Source organism: Ischnura elegans, chromosome 3, assembly GCF_921293095.1.
Source record: "Ischnura elegans chromosome 3, ioIscEleg1.1, whole genome shotgun sequence".
NCBI lineage: Eukaryota > Metazoa > Arthropoda > Insecta > Odonata > Coenagrionidae > Ischnura > Ischnura elegans.
This window is the reverse complement of record NC_060248.1, coordinates 40,172,328-40,195,108: the sequence shown is the minus strand read 5'-3', so window position 1 is coordinate 40,195,108 and position 22,781 is coordinate 40,172,328. Positions and strand designations below refer to the sequence as shown.

Genomic DNA, 22,781 nt, shown 5'->3' with positions numbered 1-22,781 from the left:
TAACACCATTTTATGACCATTAAGGTTAAAGGGGAATATCAGAAGGCTAATTTTAGTTTTGAAGTATGTAACTAAAAAAATGAAGGATAAAAGAAACCAATTTCTCTGCAATTAAGAATAGAAAATAAGCATCTTATGCAGAAAAGCTGTTTTCATTTTTAGAATTCACCATAGGGTCTATTCGTTTTTTAACTCTATCTTTTACAAGCAAACAGCCAGGTGACATGAAAGATGACTCTATCGAGGTAGATATGCTAAAAATGAATATATTAAACATCTATGACAAACTTTTAGTGGATGACTAGTGAGGTTTTGTCGAGAACGCTGAAAGATTAGTGAGCTACGAAATATGCATGTCCCAAAATACTAAATATTTACCTGAATAAGTCAAAAGAGCATGGCAAAAAAATGAAGGTTTACATCGTGAAATACCACCATAAAGAGTATATTGGCATACGTACGTTCTAAACATTCCTTTCGATTTCTCCATACGCAATCCGCTTACTGACAGTTTACTTAATTCCATTGTAATATTTATCATGTACACTTCCCTCTTTATGGACCATCTAAATAACTTTGACTTCTACTGCCACTATTCATTGTGTTTTATTGCGGTAATTAAATCTCGTGTCGTACTCATGACCTCCTTATTTGTTTACCACCAAATGCCTGTGAAAGAGGAGGTTCGTTGCCTATCACTTACCTGCTGACTGAATAGCCTCAGGTTTAAATCCCGGATGAAGGTTTTCCGACGCACTATCCAAAATTCTCGAAGTCCTCGATGGCTCAGGGAAAGCAACTGGCGTCGCAGCTTTGAATACATGAATTTTGCATGACTGTGAACTCTACCTCCACACGTGCCAACTTATGGCCTGATTGTTGTAACTTAGTTACTGATCATTATTTCATCAATGGTTATTTCTATAAATAAACGTGATTTTTGCATATGCCTAATCCTAAAATATTTTTTCGTACGTGTCAATGTCATAAACGAATGTCTCAATTTTACTAAGCATCCTTCCATCCATGTCTTCGCCAATAACCTTTCGAGGTGTTTTCTCTTAGAAGACTCCCTATACTGAGCCATTTGAGACGGTTTATTTTTTATTAGGAATAAGAGAGCGTGTAGGTAAAAATATTCCATCGGGGAAAAAGAATCTTGAATAGATTGAGGCCACCGCACTCCTCACCTTAGTTTTATTCCCGCCCCGAAACAAAGAGGCGTTTATTCTGAACACTTTCAAGACCTGTCTCACTCCAATGCCAACAAAAGGACGTAATGCGAATGGTAAGGGAGTCTCCATCATCCCTCGAGAAAAACCGCAAAGGGAGGACGTAAAGGAAAAGGCTTCTTCCCCTTTTCTCTCTTAAGGTTTGTCACAAAGGCACTCTCGTCTTCCTCCCATATAACGCCCGGTTATCCCTCTTCGGTGCGGAATAGAATGGAATCCATAACGATTGCTGGGAGGAATGGGGAAGGAAGAGTTCTTTGGAGCGAGGGAATGCTTATTTGCCTCAAGGGCTTCTTTCTGACTCCTATATGTTTTTATAAGGAGGGGAAATGGGGATAGTTACCTTTTCCGGAGAAAATACAATGCTATGAGTTACGGATCAGAAGAGAGCCGGAAATAGATAAGTGAGAATCCATTCAATTGCTAACCAAATTGGTGATTCTTTGCTAAAATAGTCTTGCATAACAGAAATATACCTAACTTCATAATCTTCAGAGACAAGAAAATATTATAAAAATTTTATTCGGGTGAGATAAAGGCTATAAGCCTGTATCCAAAACCTCGTCAACCGTCCAAAATTAAACTAAAGTTGAAATGAGGAGCTTAGAAGCCAGGGGGGACAAGTGCAATTATTTTTTTGTAGAGAAAATTGCAGATAACGGTTGGTGGGGTACACAATATCGTTGTAGCAAAGAGATTTATGTAAATCATTGAATATATATGTATATGCTCATCAGTGATTCACTTGTATCCCTTTGCCAAAACAGTATTGTGCACTCGTCTAACCATTCATTATCCGTTCTTATCTAAAAAAAATAATTGCATTTATCCTCCTTGGCGTCTATGGTCTTAAAATGGTGAAATTAAATATTCCCAAGAATAAAATTACTCAAAAACAAAGTAAATTTTTAAATAACTACATTGTAAATGCGATCTACTTTGGTAAGTAATTAAAATGGACTTTATGATGCGCATGTCTGAGGATGAAACCTGAGGCTTATAAACAATATCCTGAGCGGAAAACCACGTATTTGGTGTTGTATGAAGTCCATGAAATTTAGTAGGAAGGGTTTTAAAAATGGATATTTACAGAATAAGAAGGAATGAAACCGACGTTATTCACAAAATATTTATTTCTATTAAATGTGGAAAAAGAGGGAGTAGATTCATACCAGACTACAATCTTGTCAATTTATTTTCAGACAATGAGGGAATAGAATGATAAATATACGTATAAATATGAAAAATATAAATGATAAAAAAATCGATTTCAGTATGCTTGGAAAATAGAAATGTATAATTGGAGCATATATACGATATTATTATATATTAACCCAGCTATCATTTTTGCCAACAGCTTCCATGCTAGCAAAAGCATATCCGTATCGCTCGCAATATTTGGTACCTTAATAAAGGCGGTCAGTGTTTTCATTCAAAATCAAATTATCATTTCAATTTAAATTCACAAAAGAAATTTTTCGTCATTCACTGGGTCCTCTTCCATGCTACGATAATATAAAATACCAGTGGATGGAAAGGGCGTTTATAGACTTATTAGAAAAATTATATTGCCTACATATTTTCATTATGAAAACTAATTAAACGCAGACTAACACCTCCGTCATTGAGTTAACTCGATCCAAATTGAATTTAAACAAGGAAAATCCCAGATGCGAATGGACATGAATCGAGAGTTGTAGGTCAAAGGTCGTTTGAAAAGGGCCGAAACTGCCGCTGGCTGAGTGAAGAAACATTCAAAAAAAGGTTGAGTTAAGCTTTCTGTTCAAATTGAAAATGAATGGCAGGCTGAGAAATATTTTATCACTTGGTTTTATTACATCCCTTCAAATTGAAAAAAGCCGTATTTTCATTTTTGCATAAAATGTGTATGGCTCAAAAATTGTGTGGAGCCTTAAAAAAATTATCGCTATATATCCTGGTTGTTGGTTCAACGCGCATACGAATTTAATTGTTGTTTGGGTAGAAATCAATAATTTTTCTCACGCATTAATGGAATGATTTTTCCCATGAAAATATTGTAACCATACTTACTCTAATTTAAGAAAAAAAAGCCACCTTCTATGTTACATGCTGAGGCTGAGGTACAAAGGAGAATAAATTAATGTAAATGACAGCAACGGAGATCTTGTTATTCCCCGTTTCCAAAGGTATACCTATCTCCATTCAATAATCACGTCAGTGCTGTTTTCTAAGTAATTTCTTCCAGATATTAGAGCTGAGGTTTCTAATAGTGAAAAATAGGTATTCAGTTAAGCTTTAAATGGTGATGAATTATACTTCAAACGTCGATGTGGTTGATGTATAAGATACTGTAAATACGTGGGAATGAAACATTTAAAGCAATGCAAAGAACGCACTCTTTCTAAAATAAAAAGGATACTCATTACAAAGTATCAAGCGTTAAAATTATCCTCTGTGAAAATCATGCACAAGCAATAAATTCCTTAAAACAATTACTCTCAGATTTCATTTGGAATTTTATGGGATTGAAAAGAGTTACTAATGAAAATAACATTTATTTATTCATTCCTTAGATATAATTCAATGCATAGAAAGTTTTAAACAAATTCTTCAATAATTGTTACAAATGGCAAAAAGAGATTGAAACACGTCAATTATATTTTTCAAAAATAAGTCTTCCAGAATCAATGACTGAGTGCAGTTGTTTCCTATCAAGCCTTGGACTAAAACAGACATATGACGTATTTTCTGGCGTTCTTTCAAGATGGTTGAACATGTTATATGCTTAACAGAGGGTGATTGGAGAGAGTAGTTTTTTCAATCCTTTTCACTTCCAGCAGCGCTCTCGAAAATCCATTTTCGGAGGACAACAGTCGTGAAGGTCGTGACGTTACGATAACGCGTCCGCAGTCATGCACGAGGAGGGATACAAAGCATCTTAGTGAAGGAAAATATTGACCTTACATATTCACATCGAAGCCACTAAACCAGGGTAAATGCTTTTCCTTGTATGCCACTCAAAAGTAAGGGATAAGGATATATCCTGAAGTGGACATCATACAAAGTTTGGCATTATTGAGAGCATAAAAAAACGATATGGGATAAAAGTGCTCGAGATATATGGTAAAAGAAATACGATGAGACGCGAGAGGAAATCATACCTACCATGTAACGTTTATAAAGTGCACGTATGTTTTCTTATTTTATCAATACATTTTTATTTTTTTTAACAGAGTTTTATATTAATTTAATTGATTTTTGCATTCAAATACATGAGCGAGACATAAAAAGCTGCTATATTTTAATACTCTAGGTAGAATCTACATTCGGCTTATTTTAAAGAAGTACCCGAAGTTACTTTTTATAATGCGAAGAAATTATGCAATTAAAACCGATTAGGCCTTTTTCATTAATAGGCTGTGAAATATTTATCGCAAAGATGGATCCGAGATAAATTTCGCAGAATAACTGTATGGAAAGAAGCCAAAGGGAGAAAACCGTTCACTCCGTTAAAAAGGAATGTGATATTCAAAGCCGATTTCTTTTTTGTAGTCGAATAAACTTTTACGCTATACGAAAACCATCATACGTATAGCGCATATTTAATTATACATTACTACCCAAAGAATTGCACCTATACGGCAACTGTACTCCGTTATGGTTGATGAGAAGGTAGATGGGAGAAAAAAAATTGCTAGACAACAACTATCTGGCATAACGTTTGCAAAATAGGATAGCCTGGCAGGCTATTATACTACATTTACTATGTGGATGCAGATAAATGAGGAGGAATTTCAATTTTACCAATATTAACTACCATTTCAATATAGGGGGATGAGAACGACCACCCCATTTGAAAAGACAGTTTTAAAATTACCCAAGCCCGCCATGAAGCCGTTCTGCCAATCAAAGATCGTAGAACTTTATAAGAGTGCTCTCAAAATGATGAGATACTATTCATTACCATCAGTTGAAGTCTACGTTTCCAGAACATTTTCTTTTATCAGCAATACTTAGGGGAAAAAAACTGTACGAAGCTATAAATCAATATCTATGGTTCCCACTTCGTCATTTACCATATACAACGATTGTTATCTACAATCGCTACTGGATGTATTCGTTATGAAATATCAAAGAATATTATTTATGCCTCAGAAACCAATTTTTGGGATGTTCTCTTGTTTTAATCATGCTTCAAGTATATCGTTACATGTTGCTGAGGGAAAAAGCAGAGAAAATGGGTTACATATTAATGGTATAACAAAACAAAGGATGAAAAAATGCATTCAAAGGACAATGATAACTTTAGAGTCAATAAAGATAAAATATTATTATTTTGCCTAGTACTTACGCTGTTATTCAGAGTTAAAGCGTAAATAGAGCATTATAAAATATTTACAATGACGGAATCGTTGGAAACGTGGGCACCATTTAGAAAATTTCTATGGCGTACGTGAGAAAACATAGTTAAGGAGTAAATTAATTCGAGGAAATGAAATATTGGAAAAGGGACTGATAAAGAGATAAATTCAAGAAATGAGCGATGAGTTTAGCTTCACAGAAAGCAATTATAGAGTCAAGAGAAGACTTCATTTTCCCCCGATCCATCTTCTGGCGTCAAACAGTCAAACAGATCAGATAAGATAACGCACCAGATTGTTCCAAAGAGTTATCTTCCTTGAAATGACTCTACTCAATTAAAATCTTCTGGTTCTTTGACAAGCAAGTTGGCGTAGTAAACCTCGTCCCCAAATAATTATTTTTTAGTAGCGCTGATTCTTCAGTTGCCAACTTCAAATTTATACTAATGAAATCATTCATTCTCCGACAGGCGACGAATTCTCATAAATGTTACTGCAAGACGATTTTACTTTCATTTTGTTAAAAAGCATGACAAAATGCCTGCATGCGCTCTCAGAATCACTGAAAATTAGCTATCATTTAGCAAAAAACATGAATCTACTTAATAGCTTTAATATTAAATGGAAATGCAATGTCACAATACTTACCGCATGTGTCCATTATACGTCAGAATGCCATTACGGCCTGACTACACCTTCTTGATGTTTATTTTTCTTGTGGATACTTTGCACTTTTTCGTGGTGTCATAAATAATAATTTAAAGGGTAATTAATAATGATGTATGTACCTTGATACTGATACGGGCATCTAAACTATGGTTGGTCATAAATTGCCAGTGTGGAACGTAGAGAGTGAATTAAATTCATATTTTCCTGGATAAATATACATACTTTCAGCGGATGGTAGGAATATGTCTGACGGCATAAATTTTGATTCAGCCTTCATCTCAGTTTCCGTTTAATTTCTTTCAGTTGCGGATCACATCAGACCCCGAGTATGCAGTCTTCCGGAGTCGGCTTTCAATCCAAGAGGATCATCGGATGAATCTGCATTTTACAGGCTTCGAACGTTCTCCACAACCAACAAGGGAGGCGTAGTCAATCGAGGAGACGCGCTCATTTCCCGAAGGCATCGCTCAAAATCAAACACAAGCGTCAACTCGACAGCCAGCAGGTATGTCTGAGAATGTTTTCCTCGCTCTCTCAGAAAAAAAGGCGAAGGGTTTGCATTGTGAGAATTAAAGATCACCCCTCTCTAATGTGTTGATGCCCGGATATAGTCTGATAAAATAATTTTCCGTGAGTATGAATCAATCTTAGTTTTTCCCAAAATTTATCCTTTAAGATTGAATTACAGGAATATTATGCGTATATGTACTGAGCAAAAATTCGAGCGCAATAAAAGACTCTAACGCTTACACATTACACAATTACGGTATTTCTGATAAATAAGGCAATCGATAGGTGGCTTTTGAATATTTTAAGTATTACAAATTAAAACTTCATGCAAATAAAGTTATTAAACAACATTTAGAGTTTAATTTTTTTCCACAAATTGGGTAAAAAATATTTGTTTCTTTTCATTCGCCAAGGTATCATGGAGAATCAACACAATCAATTCAAGCAGTGTAAAATTTTTAGTTCATAGTCAACAGGCTAACGAGCAAGATAGCTTTGACAAAATAAATTTCTAACATAAGTAAAGAGTAATATCCCACTATAAAATAAAAATACACGGCCATGAATATTAGCGCTTACAGAGCAAATGAACACAGGAAAATTTAGATTCGTCATGCTATCTATCTAATTTATTTTAAGTTTCCCAAAGAATACAATTAACGATGTCAATTTAGGCCGATTTAAATTAGGACCAGCTTTAGGACATAGGAGAAATTGTGCAGATTTTACTAAAGCAAAATATTCTTTCAGTATGCGCCGAATATACGTTAAAATCCAACCGAAAACGCATTAAATTCCATTAGTAAAAGCACTGTAATACTCGGGATTCACTAACATTAAAACTACCGCACCAAGTGCTACATTTGAATCCTCTATCTGTTCTCCGTTAGTATGAATTCCTCATCCTCGCAAATGTTCGTATTCTAGCATCCGCTTTCATCATTAGAGGCCACAACTGAAACATGATGTAAACTGCTGTTCATGTCACCGCAAACATCATGAGAGAGCAACAGCACATCACGCCCATCCCTATTTGAGGGAGTGTTTACCTCCGATCAATCACCGCTAGATGTTTGCAGCAGGCTAGTGCGCCTATGTACTAGGAGGCAACATTTCGCTTCCACACTCCGCAGTCTTTTTACAATTTTATGAAACTGTTTTGTCAATTAAAAATGATAAAAATAAATTCTTTGAATACTTTACAAAGACAAGTAATTGAGGACTTCATTTAGCTGAAATCCTCAATCTTCGTGATTAAATTTGTTTGCGGCAAAGTTATTGGAAACAAAATATCTCTCTACTAAAATTGAATAAGCATGATATTTTTCTGAGTTAATTACATCCCATTACAGCCGAAAACTCCAAAGTGAGCTCCAGAATTCTCCTCGCTAGCGGCTTTGTTGAAGTCTAATGAGCCCCACCATTCTTATGCTTAATATTTAATTTTACAAGTAAAACAAATATTTAATTCTTCATGAACAAAACCTCATATTATAAGTAGATTCATATATAATTTTAAAAAATACGCATGACATAAGAAATTTTCATCTAAGGCCAGTGAAATCATTTCTCAAAGCAAAAATGTGGTCCAAAATGTTTCTGGGTGGGTCTTCTTTAGGTTTCACTGGACATATAATGCCATTAAACGAGTGAAAAAATTAATAACCTCGCATATATGTGGAATCTCTTTAAACTATGTTTCTGCTTCTCATAATCATATTCTTATATTTAAAACTGTTTATATCCATTACATATTCACTTTACAACGCGTACATGCATCGGTTACATTACATCAGAGTGTATAATAAATCTTGCCAAGTACATCGCATACTTTTTTGGGTCCTTGATATTGTTACAATCGGAGTCATGAGAGAAACAAAATGGAAAGCAATACTTTTAAGGGCATGGACTATAAATGTTTCGTTTATTTAGATATTTAGGCGTTGTACTGAAACCATAGTCGGAAAATATATAGTTAGGTACGTAATTGTACGCAGCGAAATTTCTTTTCTGATTCATACATCCCAGCACAGCCGGAAACTCCAAAATGGCCCCCAGAATTCTCCTTGCTTGCGGCTTTGTTGAAGTCTTATGAGTTCCACCAACGCGGTCAATCCTTCTACACAATCCCCTCGTCCATCATGCGAAAAGCGAGGTAAAAGGAATAGATTAGTTTCCTCAGTATTCTCCTAACGACTACTCGACAAACCAAACCCCTAATCAGATTGGGGCGCGGTGGTAGAGAGCCGAGTCAAAGGCGACCCACCTGTCCCTGATTGACTCATGCCATCGGAAGCCGAGGACACTCCACATGCGACCGAGGCGAGGTTTGGATAACACGGTGGGGCACTTTGCCATTCAGTGGCAAAGAACTTCCGCCGGGTAAAAAAGCTTCACGACGCTTTGAAGAGCGTGAGACGGGCGAGGAGAAATAAAATATATATATGGCGAGGTGTCCTTAAAGAATGACCCATTTTCAAAATATCACAATAATTCGTCATAAAACAGGCGAAGGATTCGAAAGAGAAGTGCTTAGGCATAGATAAGTGCACTCATAGGAAAAACGACCAGAGGCTACTCTTCAGATGACGGGACTGTGATGATGATTCATGTATACTATACGTTTGATTGAGGAACATACCATTAGATTAAGGAGGTAAGCAAGTTTTAGGCGCCCATCCCGTTTGAGCAACATGGTTGCGTCATAATCAAAAAACTGTTTTCGAAGTAATGAAGTACGTAAAGGCTGTTGATATTGTTTCTGATGCTTGACACAAATTTGACTGTCATTTGGACATATGCTATATATCAAATGCGTCTACATGGAGAAACTATGGCTTATAAAAAATGAATTAGCAAATTAAGTTTTACAATCGGTTTATAAGGATTTGCTTGACAGACAACTCGGTCACAAATAGGCATTTTTGTACTTAGCAAATATTTTTGTGGACCGACCAGGATTTTGACAGGTGGTATGTCATATTCGAGGCAATTACATAGCTTGCTACGAATCCTAAGTCACCCAATAAAAATCTATGGACCATCAAATTTTTCGTTTAATAATCTCCATGAATAAGCATTAAGAAATTGCAAAACTAATTTCATAATTCAATAGAATCTTATAATTACCTAGGAAGGTCACTAATATTACAATGTATCTAACTTTTTTATGAGGCAAGAAAAAATGCAGTCGTTCATTTTAGGGGCACTCAGTGCATTATATATATCGCTGTGTGGAGAAGGTTAAGCATGGGTGGGTGGTAACGCCGGAGAATCGGGAGCAGAGGAAGTGGTTCCGGCAGCTCTGACCCCAATGGGCCCCCGAACCCAAATTGCACTTGGGGCCGGCGGCAGCGGCGGCAGATTAATGATGGTGGCAGCAAAATGGAAGCTCATGCTTCATTCATCACACAAATTCTGGGGAAGTGCCGCATGCGGACAATAGGGCGATGATGGAGGCCCTCGTAAGGTGTGTATGGGAAGGGTGTAGGATGGTGGGAATGGGAGAGGGAGGGGACAGATGGTCTTTCTGAAGTGGGAGCAAAAACCTTCGCGTCATTTGCGACATGGTCAGACGCCACCCAGTACCATGATAAGCACCTGCTAAATGCCAAAGCTGCTATACATCTCCCATTTTCATGTAAATGTTTTTATCTTCTAACAGAAAACGTATCTATGAAATGAACGTCCTCTTCCAGGAAAATTAATTTGAAATTCCATATACGGACAATTCCATCGCAACATTTTTAAATTGACATATGTTCTTAGGCAAATAAATTAAGAATGTGACAATCATACTCTCATTTTTATAGGAATGAGTTCACAACGGTCACAAACCAAAGACCTAAAACAATTACCAACATCGTTCAAAGAACGAGAAAACGTTAAACAGTGTTTCTGAATTACAGAATGTAACATAAAATTATCATTGCCGAATGACACTGCGAATCTGTTTTACACTAAGTATTTAATTTAAAGTCCGAACTTCTCTAAAAACTATGTAATTTCTTCACACAGTATGCGTAACACATGTTATGTATATTTAAATGAGCTTGTTATTTTTAATGCGCACCGAAGTGTATGCATTCTTTTGAAAAAAAAACGAAAGTAGAGCCCAATTCGTAAAGAAAAAGGAGTTTCAGCATGTATCCTCTATTTCCACGCAACTTACGTCGCTTTTTGTACGTAGATAGCATGCCAACCGGTTTATTAAATCCTTCATCACTCCCGGAAACAACGCAGAAAAATTGAACTGTGATGCGTTGAGAATTGCTACAAAGATGTGCTAATTGTATAAGGTGAAATAATGCTAAAATATTTGCATCACTACTTTTCCTCTTCTATTCTTGACCTTGTTCAATTAACTTTTTATGATGTTTCTTGGAGTTTAGGTCTAATGAAACCAAGTTATAGCCAACGTTTCGATTCATGTAAAATCATCCTCAGGGCTATGAAAGTGAAAACATGAACAATATAAAATACAAAGATAACAAAGATATACAATATTTTTACATAAAAATGTTGCGATCACGTTTTTTATACAGTAATATAATTTAAAGTATACACATATATATATAAGAACAGAATAGAATACACAAAAAATGTTGACATACCTCTTAACTTTGTACATATTTATTGATGTTGTGTTACTAAGGTATTGCCACGCCTAGTTACCATTAATTTTGATTATTTGCATTACCTCTCTTGGGGATGGAAAGTGTATTAAATCATCTCAATTACTTGTATTGTATTAAATATTGATGCGAATATAAAGTATTTATGTGGACTGAGCATCAATGCTCTCCTTATTTTATTAATTTAATACTTTTATTTCATACAAAATCATGTAATAAAGACGGGAAGGAAAATTTAGACGTTCATTTCAGTAAAAAGTTTTTCGTCAAAAACATTTAGCCTGCCTAAGATCTGTGTTAAATATCCATTTGGATATTCAGTACATATCGTAAGCATCGCAATCAAATAGCAGTGAATTATTACTACTGTAGTGTAATTAATCACCCTGAACATGAAAGACTCTGGTGAAATTTTGCTCACAAGGTGTAAATCTCATTATCATCTTCTGGTCTTATAGACAATTAGAGCCCTCTCCTTAAAAGGCTAGCATCTCAAGATTTTCTTGTAGCAGTCTTTGGCAAATAAATTTGAAATGACAGGATTTTTGGAGTATTCAGGTACCGTTCCGTGAATTACATTCACTTGAAAGGTTTATCAATCTTCAGAAAATTAAATTTAATCGGCGGAGTTAAACGGAAATGTAGACTATATGAAACAGCATGATAGAGCAAGATCTAATAGGCTTAACCCACCTCAGCGCAGAGCTACATTCCAAGTCAACATACGCCCATCACTATTGCAGGGAGTGTTTACCTTCAATCAATCAGTGATAGAGAAAGCATTGGGACAAAGATAAAACAAAAATAGTTGTGGGACACCACGATGGCATTTAACAACAAAATGTAATTAGTAAAAGACCAAATGTAAAAAAAATGAATGAAACTCTTTGTCAAGCTTAATAATAGGTTTATCAAAATTATTAGCAAATTATTTCTTCAATTTGCTACCACTTACATCCTTCAAGACCCTGAAAATGGCTTAAGGCCCACTCGACGAATTCAATTTGTCATTAACAGCGTGTAGTGCAATTTCCGGAGCTTAAATATCGCTATGCTCTCAAAAAATACATAGCCAATGTCAGGATATTTTTCCCTCCAAATAAAAAAAACAAGCGAAAACAGACTTAGAGGTCATATTTATTTTAATTAGTTTCATATTTGAGGGCAGATGGATATTTAAATTCGATAATAAACTTAGATTTTTTTCTCAATTAACTTTGACCCAAAGGTCATGAGTTTATATGAAATTTTAGCCTTTTTATGTTTATCGTTGCACTAAAAAAATAGCCTGATTTACAATCAAAGAAAAATTTTATGACCGTTGAATGGAGGATAATTTTAACTTATGAGATTTTTCATCATATCTAAATTCAAGAGATCAAAATGTTATTGAACCATCCTACCTGACTTGGACTAAAACTTGGATGAAATAATGTCCCTCCCACGAGACATTTTAGTAAATATTTCTATTGTAATGAACACCATCGGAATTAAGATAATTCCCAAAAAAAAAAAGAGCTGGGAAATATAAATCCATATGTGGACGTTCTTGGTTTCTTTCTACTGCAATTTAATATATTCAATGCACATGAAGTCATTTGACACTGAAATTATAGTGGAAGAATATATGCTCTGCATATTAATGAATGAAGCAATTTGAAGCAGCAAAAATAAAATATTTTTAGTACAAAATTAAAAAAATAGCAGTGCACGAAGACGAGAATCGTAATCAGGAAGCAGGAAATGAATCGCTTACTCTAGCAGCTCAATGGTGCGAACAACAATGGGGAATCCTAAGTGAGAGAAACGAATCGAGGGTTGAAAAGAGGTGGTGGGGGTAATGGGGACGGCCAGAAGCCCTGCGTGAGAACGTGGCAAGCGTTCGCCGACGTAAATTTTCGCATTTTGACGCGCGAAGTGCTTTTGTTCTAGGCCTCGCGTGCCGAGATTCATCTCCAAGCCATTCGTCCTACACTCCGCAGGGGGCCTTCTCCTTATTACCGACCGAACCCAAGGGCCTATTGTGACACAACCCACGTAGACTAACTTCGCACACGAACTAGGAGGGAATACATGGACGAGAAATCCTACCCGTGACAAGGAAACTGTTTGTGGAGAAAATTGAGCATGGCCGATGAGGACGGCAAATCAGCAAGCGGTGACAGATGAAACACGCTTATTAATTTGAATGCAATTCGGAGCCACAGCCAACATTTCGAAACTAATTTTAATAATTTTTCCGTCACATGAAGACTTCATTAAGAGTATTCTCGATTCGAAAGTTTTACTTACCGATACTTACAACAACTTCAATATGAAAGCCGTAGATTCATTTAAGATGTAACATATAAATCACGTACTAAAAGTGAGAGAAAGTTGAAATTGAATTTAGCTAATTGCTGAGGGACAACATTGCCAACATGATGGCATTTTCAAACAAAATGCAAAAATCAAAAGAGCAAATTGATAAAGCTTTGAACATTATATGCATATTTTCTGACCAATTAAATATGCTCTGACAAGCAAACATTAAATAACCACTTTATCAAAATTATTACCAACTTATCTCTTCAATTTTTAATTACTTACGTTCTGCAAGACCAACTGGCCCTGAAGATGACGAGAGAGCCCACTCGACTTATTAAAGTTGCCATTAACGGAGGGGAGTGCAACTTTTGGCGCTATAATATCGCAATGCTGTTAAAAAAAAAAGCCAATTACAGGAAAGTACTTCCCTCCAAAATGAAAACCAAGCAAAATCAGACACAGAAGGCAAAATAATTTCAATTTATTACCTAGTTAAGCGAAAAAAACACTTTAAATTCAATGCAAACCGCAGATGCTTTCTTTTTGAACTTTGACCCAAAGGTCATGAGTTAGGATGGAATATTTGCCTTTCAATGTTTCTTTTTGGACCCAAAAAATTGCTTCATTAACTAGACGCCTGATTTACAATAATGACATCACGTATAATTTATGCTAATTTTGGGTACAATATGCTACCACAGTATTTGTAAACAAATACCTTTCATCTATTACATTAATGATTAGGCATTTGTTTGAGCTGATACAAAGCTCAATAACGAAAAAGTCTTGATTAATTGCATTATTTTACTAATTATGTGTAATCGGCTTGTCCATATTCACAGTTTTCCTTTCCTTAATTAATGATTGGAACAGAACATTTGGTTGACCAGTGGATCCTTTCTTAATATATTTTATATATTTTATGATAATTAAGACACGGAAATTATATTGGAAAAAAAATGTGCAACCAAAAGTTATTGGTTTACTTTCATGATTATTTATTATATCTATAAATAAGAAACCAAACCGTATATAATCTTCCTACCTGATTTGGACTAAAACTTGGATGAAATTATGCGCCTCGCACAAGATATTTTCGCAAATATTTCCATAATAAGTACCACCAGCGCAACGACAAAAATTGCACAAGAAAGAGTGCAAGAATAAATTCCTTTTGTAGATTTCCTTACTTTCTTTCTGCTAGTCTTTAACATATTCAATACACATGAAAACATTTAACACGGAAATTATGGTGGAAAAAATAAATGGCATATTGTTATTAGTTAATTCCAGTTACATATATGCGTAAATTAAATCAAATTATAAAATCAGTCAACATAAAATATATCTTCAAGTATTTTAAATAATTCTACAATGCATAAATTACTTCAGCATAACCATTACATTAAAGCAATGAAAACTTTTATGCCAAATTTACTGTATTCACAACGTGCAAAAACTGAAATACTTTACGCTTACAGATTATGAACAAAACAGTCAGCCATTATAAGGGGTTTATAGATTGATTTCATTCTTGTATTGGGTTAATAAACACTTATAACATAAGGTAATATATACGTTTCTTGGATGTATTGAGATAGGACGATAATAAAATCTACCTAAAATAATTTTCATGGTGATTGCATGGAGGTATGTAAACTGAGGGATGAACCACCAAACAAATTTCCACAAAGTGGCATGGCTTCTCATTAGAATTCACATTGATGCCTGGCCTGAGTTGTACGCAAATGGAACGAATAACTCATCTAATTCCGCAAAAAAATTGGTGCAGCTCATTCCTTTGGCTTCTACCGCAGGGCTTGAGCACACTTTAACTTGAAGACTTTACGATGTGAATGCATCAAAATTCATAGAGTAACTCCTGAGTTTCGCATAAAAAAGAATGCTATGAATTTATTTAGTGCAATCTTCACCTGAAACTGAATAATTCAGCATGTTGTACTTATAAAATGAAATTTTTGAATGAAGACATCTTTGCAAATGAAGACGAGAGGAAACTTAAACTTTTTACTTTTTTCTGGTATCGCTCAATCTTCCACTATAACCATGCAATTAAAATAAGCTTTTTAAATTAGCAGAAATTCATGCTTACTTTTAATAAAATGAGTTATAGAAGATAATTTTAACCGACCTCATCACAGAATCTCAAGGGGAACGACGGGAATGAGAATGAAGAACTCATAGGATATATATTTCTTATGAAGGTGCTGACATATTAAAGAAATATGTAGAAATCTTACCCCGAACTAACATTCGTTAAAAAATGGAAAATCCAGTGCAAAACAAACCTTAACCTGTGAAAAATAAAATGTCCTTATTCTTTAATTTTAATTAATCATTCACGTTTACATCATTTACCTTCCAGCAGGCATGAGCGTATTTCACGAGAAAACTTTTGCGAGCTTTACTTTCAAACCATATTTAAGCGTTCCTGCTAGTAAATATAGTTATTGAACGTGAATGATAGCAGAAAAATGAAATGCCCGTTGGGTAAAAAAAAATATAATTTTTTTTTAATTGCTAGGAATAACTATAATGGAAGTAAGCTGTTCTGCTGAAGCCATGTTAACTCAAATTTTCAATTTAACAGCATTAGTAAAACAGCTGGTCTTGACTCTGGTTGTGATGATGCTTGTTTGCACAAAAATAACATGATTTTTTTCATCAAATTGCCTTTCTCCATCAGCATGCACAGTGGATATAATCAATGACTACACTATTGAAATTAATTTATTTATTAAGACAAATTAATTCTAATAATTGTTGGCTTAATACTATATCAGAAAGCCTCACCCAACAAAAATGAAAAAATTACATTTGGTGATGAGGATTGGAATTTATGTTTGTGCAGTGATAAGATTATTTTGATAAATGACTCGCTTTTAATTAAAAGGACGGGAAAGGTATCTAAATATGGGCTGATATTTTTAACAGAAAAAACTAGGTATTGTTTAAAAAAATAGCAACTATAGCAAAAGTCAAATATTCCCCAAGGTTGCATTATTTAAAAATCAGAAAAGCAAAATAAACTATAGACTAGTCTTTAACATTTTTATCTAGCTATTTGATTGTTTAGGAAAATCTGATAAATAAATTCCTCAATACAGCGGGTAAATCAATCATATTATTGGCTAAAAGTATAGTCAGCGGAGGACATGGGAACGTTTACTATTCAACGACTATTATAGATGACTTACATCCAGTCTTAATGCAAAAACCTATCGCAGGAAAGGTGTGAAACGTATAAAAGTTGTTTTAAGCAGGTTCTCCGATTTTAGAAGGAATCACACGACCCATATAACTGAGCGTTTGTAGAAAAGCATGTATTAACCACAACAAACAAGCATTCTACGTCTTTTGAACTGGGGTCCAGAACAATAGGTCTGGAAATTCTCTAGAATTTCGACTAACTAGCAGCGATTTATTCTCCTTTTCGTGAAGAAAGCGTTTAGTGAAGATAATACTAATTACTTATATTAAAACTACGTATCTGCTACTGCATAAATTTCAACTTTAATTTGAGATACTCATAGAACCGCTATTTATCACCTACGAAATTTTTTTTCATAACATTCCTGAATAGAAAACAGAACAAACAACATATCACAAAATTTAACCATATTATACTTTTAATTTTTATCAAAATTAAGTTATTTATTGAGGCTTACAAAGAATGCTTTCATTTAAAATTCGAAGGTGATATTTGTTAAACGCTGGCCACGATAAAATATATGTTCCTCAAAAAAAAAGGAAATCAAGCCAAAAAGTAAAATTTTAGCAGGAAGCAATGAAAGAGAAAATAAAAAACTCAAGCCAGCAATTTACAATTGAATGTACGGTGACGGCGGAGAGACACGTTCGTTTACAAAATTAAAAGCAAACACCTGCAGAAAAGCGTCGCTGCTTAATTTTCATTTGGAATGCAATTAAAACGGAACAGAGGGAAGCCGTGACAATTTGCCTCTGTCCGATGACGTAGAGGGACTAATTATTTTGAACGCATGCGGCAGCGAGGCGGGCCCAGAAATGAATTTCATAGACGACCCTAATCGCTGCGAGTGGGAAATTCTCGCGTCGATGACAGGCGAACCCAACACCGCCACCTTAATAGGGACGCGAGCGTTAGAATACATAATTTGGACCGCGACTGCTTCACTTATCAACCCCGTTCCCTCTTGTCTTATCACCGTGCGAATCCACGCAAGCGTCCCGAGTCCTTTTGCTTCTTCCGCAACACTAAGGAGACACGCATGATGGATGGCGCTCCTTGCCAGAGACTAGAGGATGCCGGGAAACAACAAATGGTTGTGCTGCGTCTTCGTTCCACTGAGAAGAACCAAGGATTAATGCCAACTAGAGCATTCAAGTCGCTTAGCCAGTAGTAGCACATCCCCTCGCGGTGTTCAGACGATTTTGCATTGTCAACAATTAATATTTTTTTCAATTAGTAGCGATACATCCTTCTCTTGAGATATGCTTCACAAGGCAAAGGAAACAACTGTCGACAATTTGTTGGAAACATTTTTCACCAAGAAAGTCAATGGCAAACCAATTCATAGCGTAATATACCTATTCAATGCTTGCTGAGTCGGTTGAATTCGCGATATATACCTTTGGAAAAAATCCCTTGCACCGGATATACTTCAAAAGGCAAAAGAAACTACTGACTACAATTTGATAGCTACATTTTACTCATAGAAAGCTGGCAAGCCAATTCATAACGTAATGTGTACCTATTTATCGCTTGCTGAATGAGTGTCGGAGAATTCGCCATAAATGCCAAAGAAAAAGATACTTTGGACCGGTTATCAAACCATGGATCTTTGGTCATCCAGGTCAATGCGAATACCACATTGTAACATAGTGTAAACAAGCCACCATGTTGTTTGTAAATAATTTAAAACTAACAGTGTTAATGAGGGACGGGGAGATTGTTGTGAACGAAAAAATGGGAGTCGTGTATGGAGAGAAGGAAGAGATAGACGTGATAGAAAGGATCGGGAGAAGAATTAAAGAGTGGTGTATTGTGCGACCGGAGGAAGAAATACGGCAGAACCCAGGATCGGCAGGAGGAATTAAAGGACGCGGAGAAGAAGGAGGCGTCTACGAGAGGGAGAAAGACCGGAGGAAAGGGATACGAAGAGCTTAAGACCCCCACACTGGTGCAGTTCATGGCGGTGGTTCAGTGAGTGGTAGTACGGATAATATAAATGGGATTGTGATAGTCATGGTGGCTTTTTGATGTTGTTTTTTGCTCCCAAGTTTCAAAATATAGAGCTTGTTTTTGAATTGTACTGAAATTATTTGTTAAGTTAGTGGTGAATATTTTAAAACGTTGCAACATGGAACCTCGGTACAAATGCTATCGTAATTAGGAAACCTGATAAGCGCATTAGACGGCGTATTGGCTAGAAATTTAAGAAGCTCGTGGTCAAATTCCCAGTTCAGGGTAGTGACATCTACAACCTATGAGTCATGGAGGAAAACGTACTGTACATAGGCAACAAAACTGACTCGTTAAAGTATATGGCATCAAACTGTAACATGTAATTATGTTTATTCTAAATATATTATCATCATAATATCTACAGGGGGTATTCACCATTCGATAAGAAGTAAGAATAATGGGAAGTTTGGTAAGTCCACTGTTTCCGTAGACGATAGGAGATATCAAGGGGAGTAAGGCGGGTGCAGCGAAAATATTAAAGGATACCAAATTGGCTGGAGCCGATAGTGAAAATACTAGTGCAAAGGAGGCTGATGAATTTGATGCAATGACAACGGCATTGCACACGTGTAAAAAAGAGGAAGTAATGAGGCATTTCCGTTACATGAGGATAGAAATAAAGCAATATTTACAATACAGTAAAAAAACGTTAAAGATGCCGGTATCAAGGATGATCTTTTTGCCATAGACTTGAGGGTATCGGCAAACAACAAATGGTTGTGCCGGCTCCTCACTTCACGCAGAATAAGCATGGATAGATGCCAACTAGGCTATCGACTTCTGCTAACTCGCCGTGATGTTCCAAGGACTGTACATTGTCACGTACTTACTATCGTATCAATAAATAGGTTTGAATTCTTTGCCTTAAACGTATAATAAAAAGAAAACGAGGGGATAGCGAAGTCATTAGTAATTTGAAAATATTTTGGTGGGACTTGGTCGCTATGCTTACAGCTCGAAAATTCTGCAGGAAAATTTGCCTAACAATAAATCGGATCATATCTTTCAGCTTCAGAGGAATAATGCTCACAAGAAAATATTAATTGTTAGAGATCATACACTCATGCAATTTCTGTATGAGTATTTGTATAAAAATGTCTTATACTGGGCCAATTTCCTTTTTATCCATAAGACTCGTTAATAGACGCTGACGGATCCTCTATCAGAAGACCAAGGAGTTTCTCTAAAAAAAACATTTGTGCTACGCCTTTGCTTAACCCTTTAAGGTTCGTAAGGGTTGTAGCTATAAAATTTCAAAATAAAATACATTTTTAGGCTAATATTACTTATCTTCCCCCTTATCAATAGTACTGCTTAATAGATGCAGATGTATCTTTTATCTTAAGACCAAGGAGTTAAGGATCCTAACTTAACTATAATAATGATCAATGCAAACAAGGGTACTCAATCTGTTATCTTATTTCCTTCTGAATTTCTAGTTTTTGACTAATAAAAAATCTTAATAAAAATGTCAACTCTAGATTGTCTATAGTCGACATTTTTATTGACTAACAATCGAAGCAATAAATAGATACCTATTTTCCACAGTAAATGAAAACCTACCAGGTAACAATACATTAAAAGCAATATTTTTTATCGAATGTACGTTAGGGGGCAATTACCAAACTCAGCAGGAAATCAGCGTGACTTAATTTCGATATTTTAGTGATTTTTACGCCTAAAATTTTCCGAATTTTTTTGGTGAAACTCTGTCATTTTCGAGGACCTAGCCCTTAAATATGTTTATTACGTGGCTTAATAATTTCTAAGGCACTAATCATGGTCATTGAATATGAAATCCACAGCCAACTACTTCTGCAAAAATAATTTAGACAGGAAACACAAAACCGGACTTAAATACTCACTCAGAACAAAAAACTTACCTTTCATAAAATGAATGAAAATCTGTAAATCATGATGCTAACTATTAACGAAATACATCCATCAAATTACCAAGAGCTAGCGAAAATGGCCCGCAAACGAGTCTCTGATGACGAATAGGGCTTCATGTCAGGTATCATCGAGTGTCGGCAAACAACAAATCGTTGCGCTGCGTCTTCATCTCGCCGTGAAGAAAGGTGGATCGATGCCAACTAGGCAATCCAAAGCGCTTGCTTATTCCCTCGTGACGTCCCGACGAGGGTTCGCTGACGATTTTCGTCTCAAGGGAATCCTAGAGGACATGAAAGGCGATTAATTGGGCGTTTCTCATCTTGTATTCCATTTCCGATGCGCGTGGATCCATTTAGAGATTACTGCTTGCAAGGAGGAGATAGGTTGGAGAACCCATTTTAAGCTCCTAAGAAGTCCCAACTGACACTGATCCGATGGGTCTACTTGTCTTGAGGGATTAGAAATAAATTTCCCGCCAAAAGAAGACATTTTCTGAAGTCATGAATGAATTATGAATCTTCCAAATGAATTTGCTAGACTGAAAGAAGTTGGAAGTTAGAAATCCGAAGAAGAGAGTTTTTTGCCAGATGCCGAATTACGGAACGAGGTCATGCAAAGAGGTAAAAAAATAAACTTTAGGCTTATAATTACACCTAAAACCTTCAGATTATCTGCTTTACTTTATTTTTATCAATATAAAAAAACTGATAGCAAATATAAAAGAATTTTTTATCATATCCAATTTATAAGGTTCAGCGTAATACTTCAGTCGATTTTTTACTAGTTATTTCTATTTTATCATGGAGTAAAGCAACCCGAGGAGTGAAAAAGTAGTCGGTAAAAGTATTTCGAATTGTGCGGTATTTTTTTACCATTTAGATGGAAAATTTTAAAAAGTTACATGTTACGCATTTTAACTTTCTATCATTGATGGACACTGCGTAGCTTAGGCCTACATGATGGGAGAGGTTGACTCTTATCTGCATGAATTTCTAAATACGTGTAAAAAAATTTCTACATAAGATATATCCATAAAAGCTTCAATCACTACATTTCAATAACTTTTGCTGCTATTTTTTATTTTTAAGGAAAAGATTAATACGTATCTCATTACATACATTTTGGTAATGGACAGCTTTTACATTAAATGGATATGTGTTACAAATTTGGCAATTTCCCCCATAAGGTTATCATTTCACATACTAATTGAAAACTTCTTATGGCACCCGTGCCTTTACTAATTGCATATATAGATATCACTCGGGTAAATCCTCTTTCTCGTTTCTCATGCGGGGAGCTGACTTCCTTCTACATAATTAGAATCTGCTCACCTTTGGCACCTACTGACTGCTTTGAGAATCACAGTATAACGATGGGGTGTATCATATGAGTGGGTTGGAAGCCAAGGGGTATAAGGGATTTTTTTCTCAACAGAGTTATGTAAAGTTAATTGTTAGAATAAATACACAAAAACCTGGTTGCCAAGGGAAACGAGTGACTCTCTGTTCTGTGCTGACATCTAGTGGAAAATCAAATGCACTACTAAACATCTAATTGATATTGTTTGTTTTCTATGCCTAATTTCTGTGCCTAATTCTGTATAGAAAAGAGAAATCACATGTACTCCTTGGCTTCTTACCCACTCATATCTGATACACCATGTGATAGAGAGAAAGAATTGATCCCTTCAGAAATGAGTGCGGTGTATCATATATGGTACAAAACGCAGTGAAGAGTAGAAGAGAACCTACTTCCAGCCCAAAAACTACAGTACGCAAGATATAAATTAAATCATTTGTATGCTTTTTTCTACGAAATGTGATCCAATCGATGCTTTACATCTTAATGCATTGGTAGTAATTATTTATCCACAATTTCGCAGAGGGTGAATAATTAATAGTTTCGATAACTTTGTATACTCGACTCATAGTCTCTCTGCTGTTAA

General features: G+C 35.5%; 1 protein-coding gene across 1 annotated transcript in view; it reads left to right on the top strand.

Annotated features, from left to right (window-relative positions):
- LOC124155006 (uncharacterized serine-rich protein C215.13-like) overlaps positions 1–22,781 on the top strand; it is a 164,514-nt gene that overhangs the window by 73,851 nt on the left and 67,882 nt on the right. Inside the window, exon 4 of the mRNA XM_046528755.1 lies at positions 6,548–6,749. Coding sequence (XP_046384711.1) covers positions 6,548–6,749 — 202 coding nt within the window. The remainder of the gene's footprint in view (positions 1–6,547; positions 6,750–22,781) is intronic.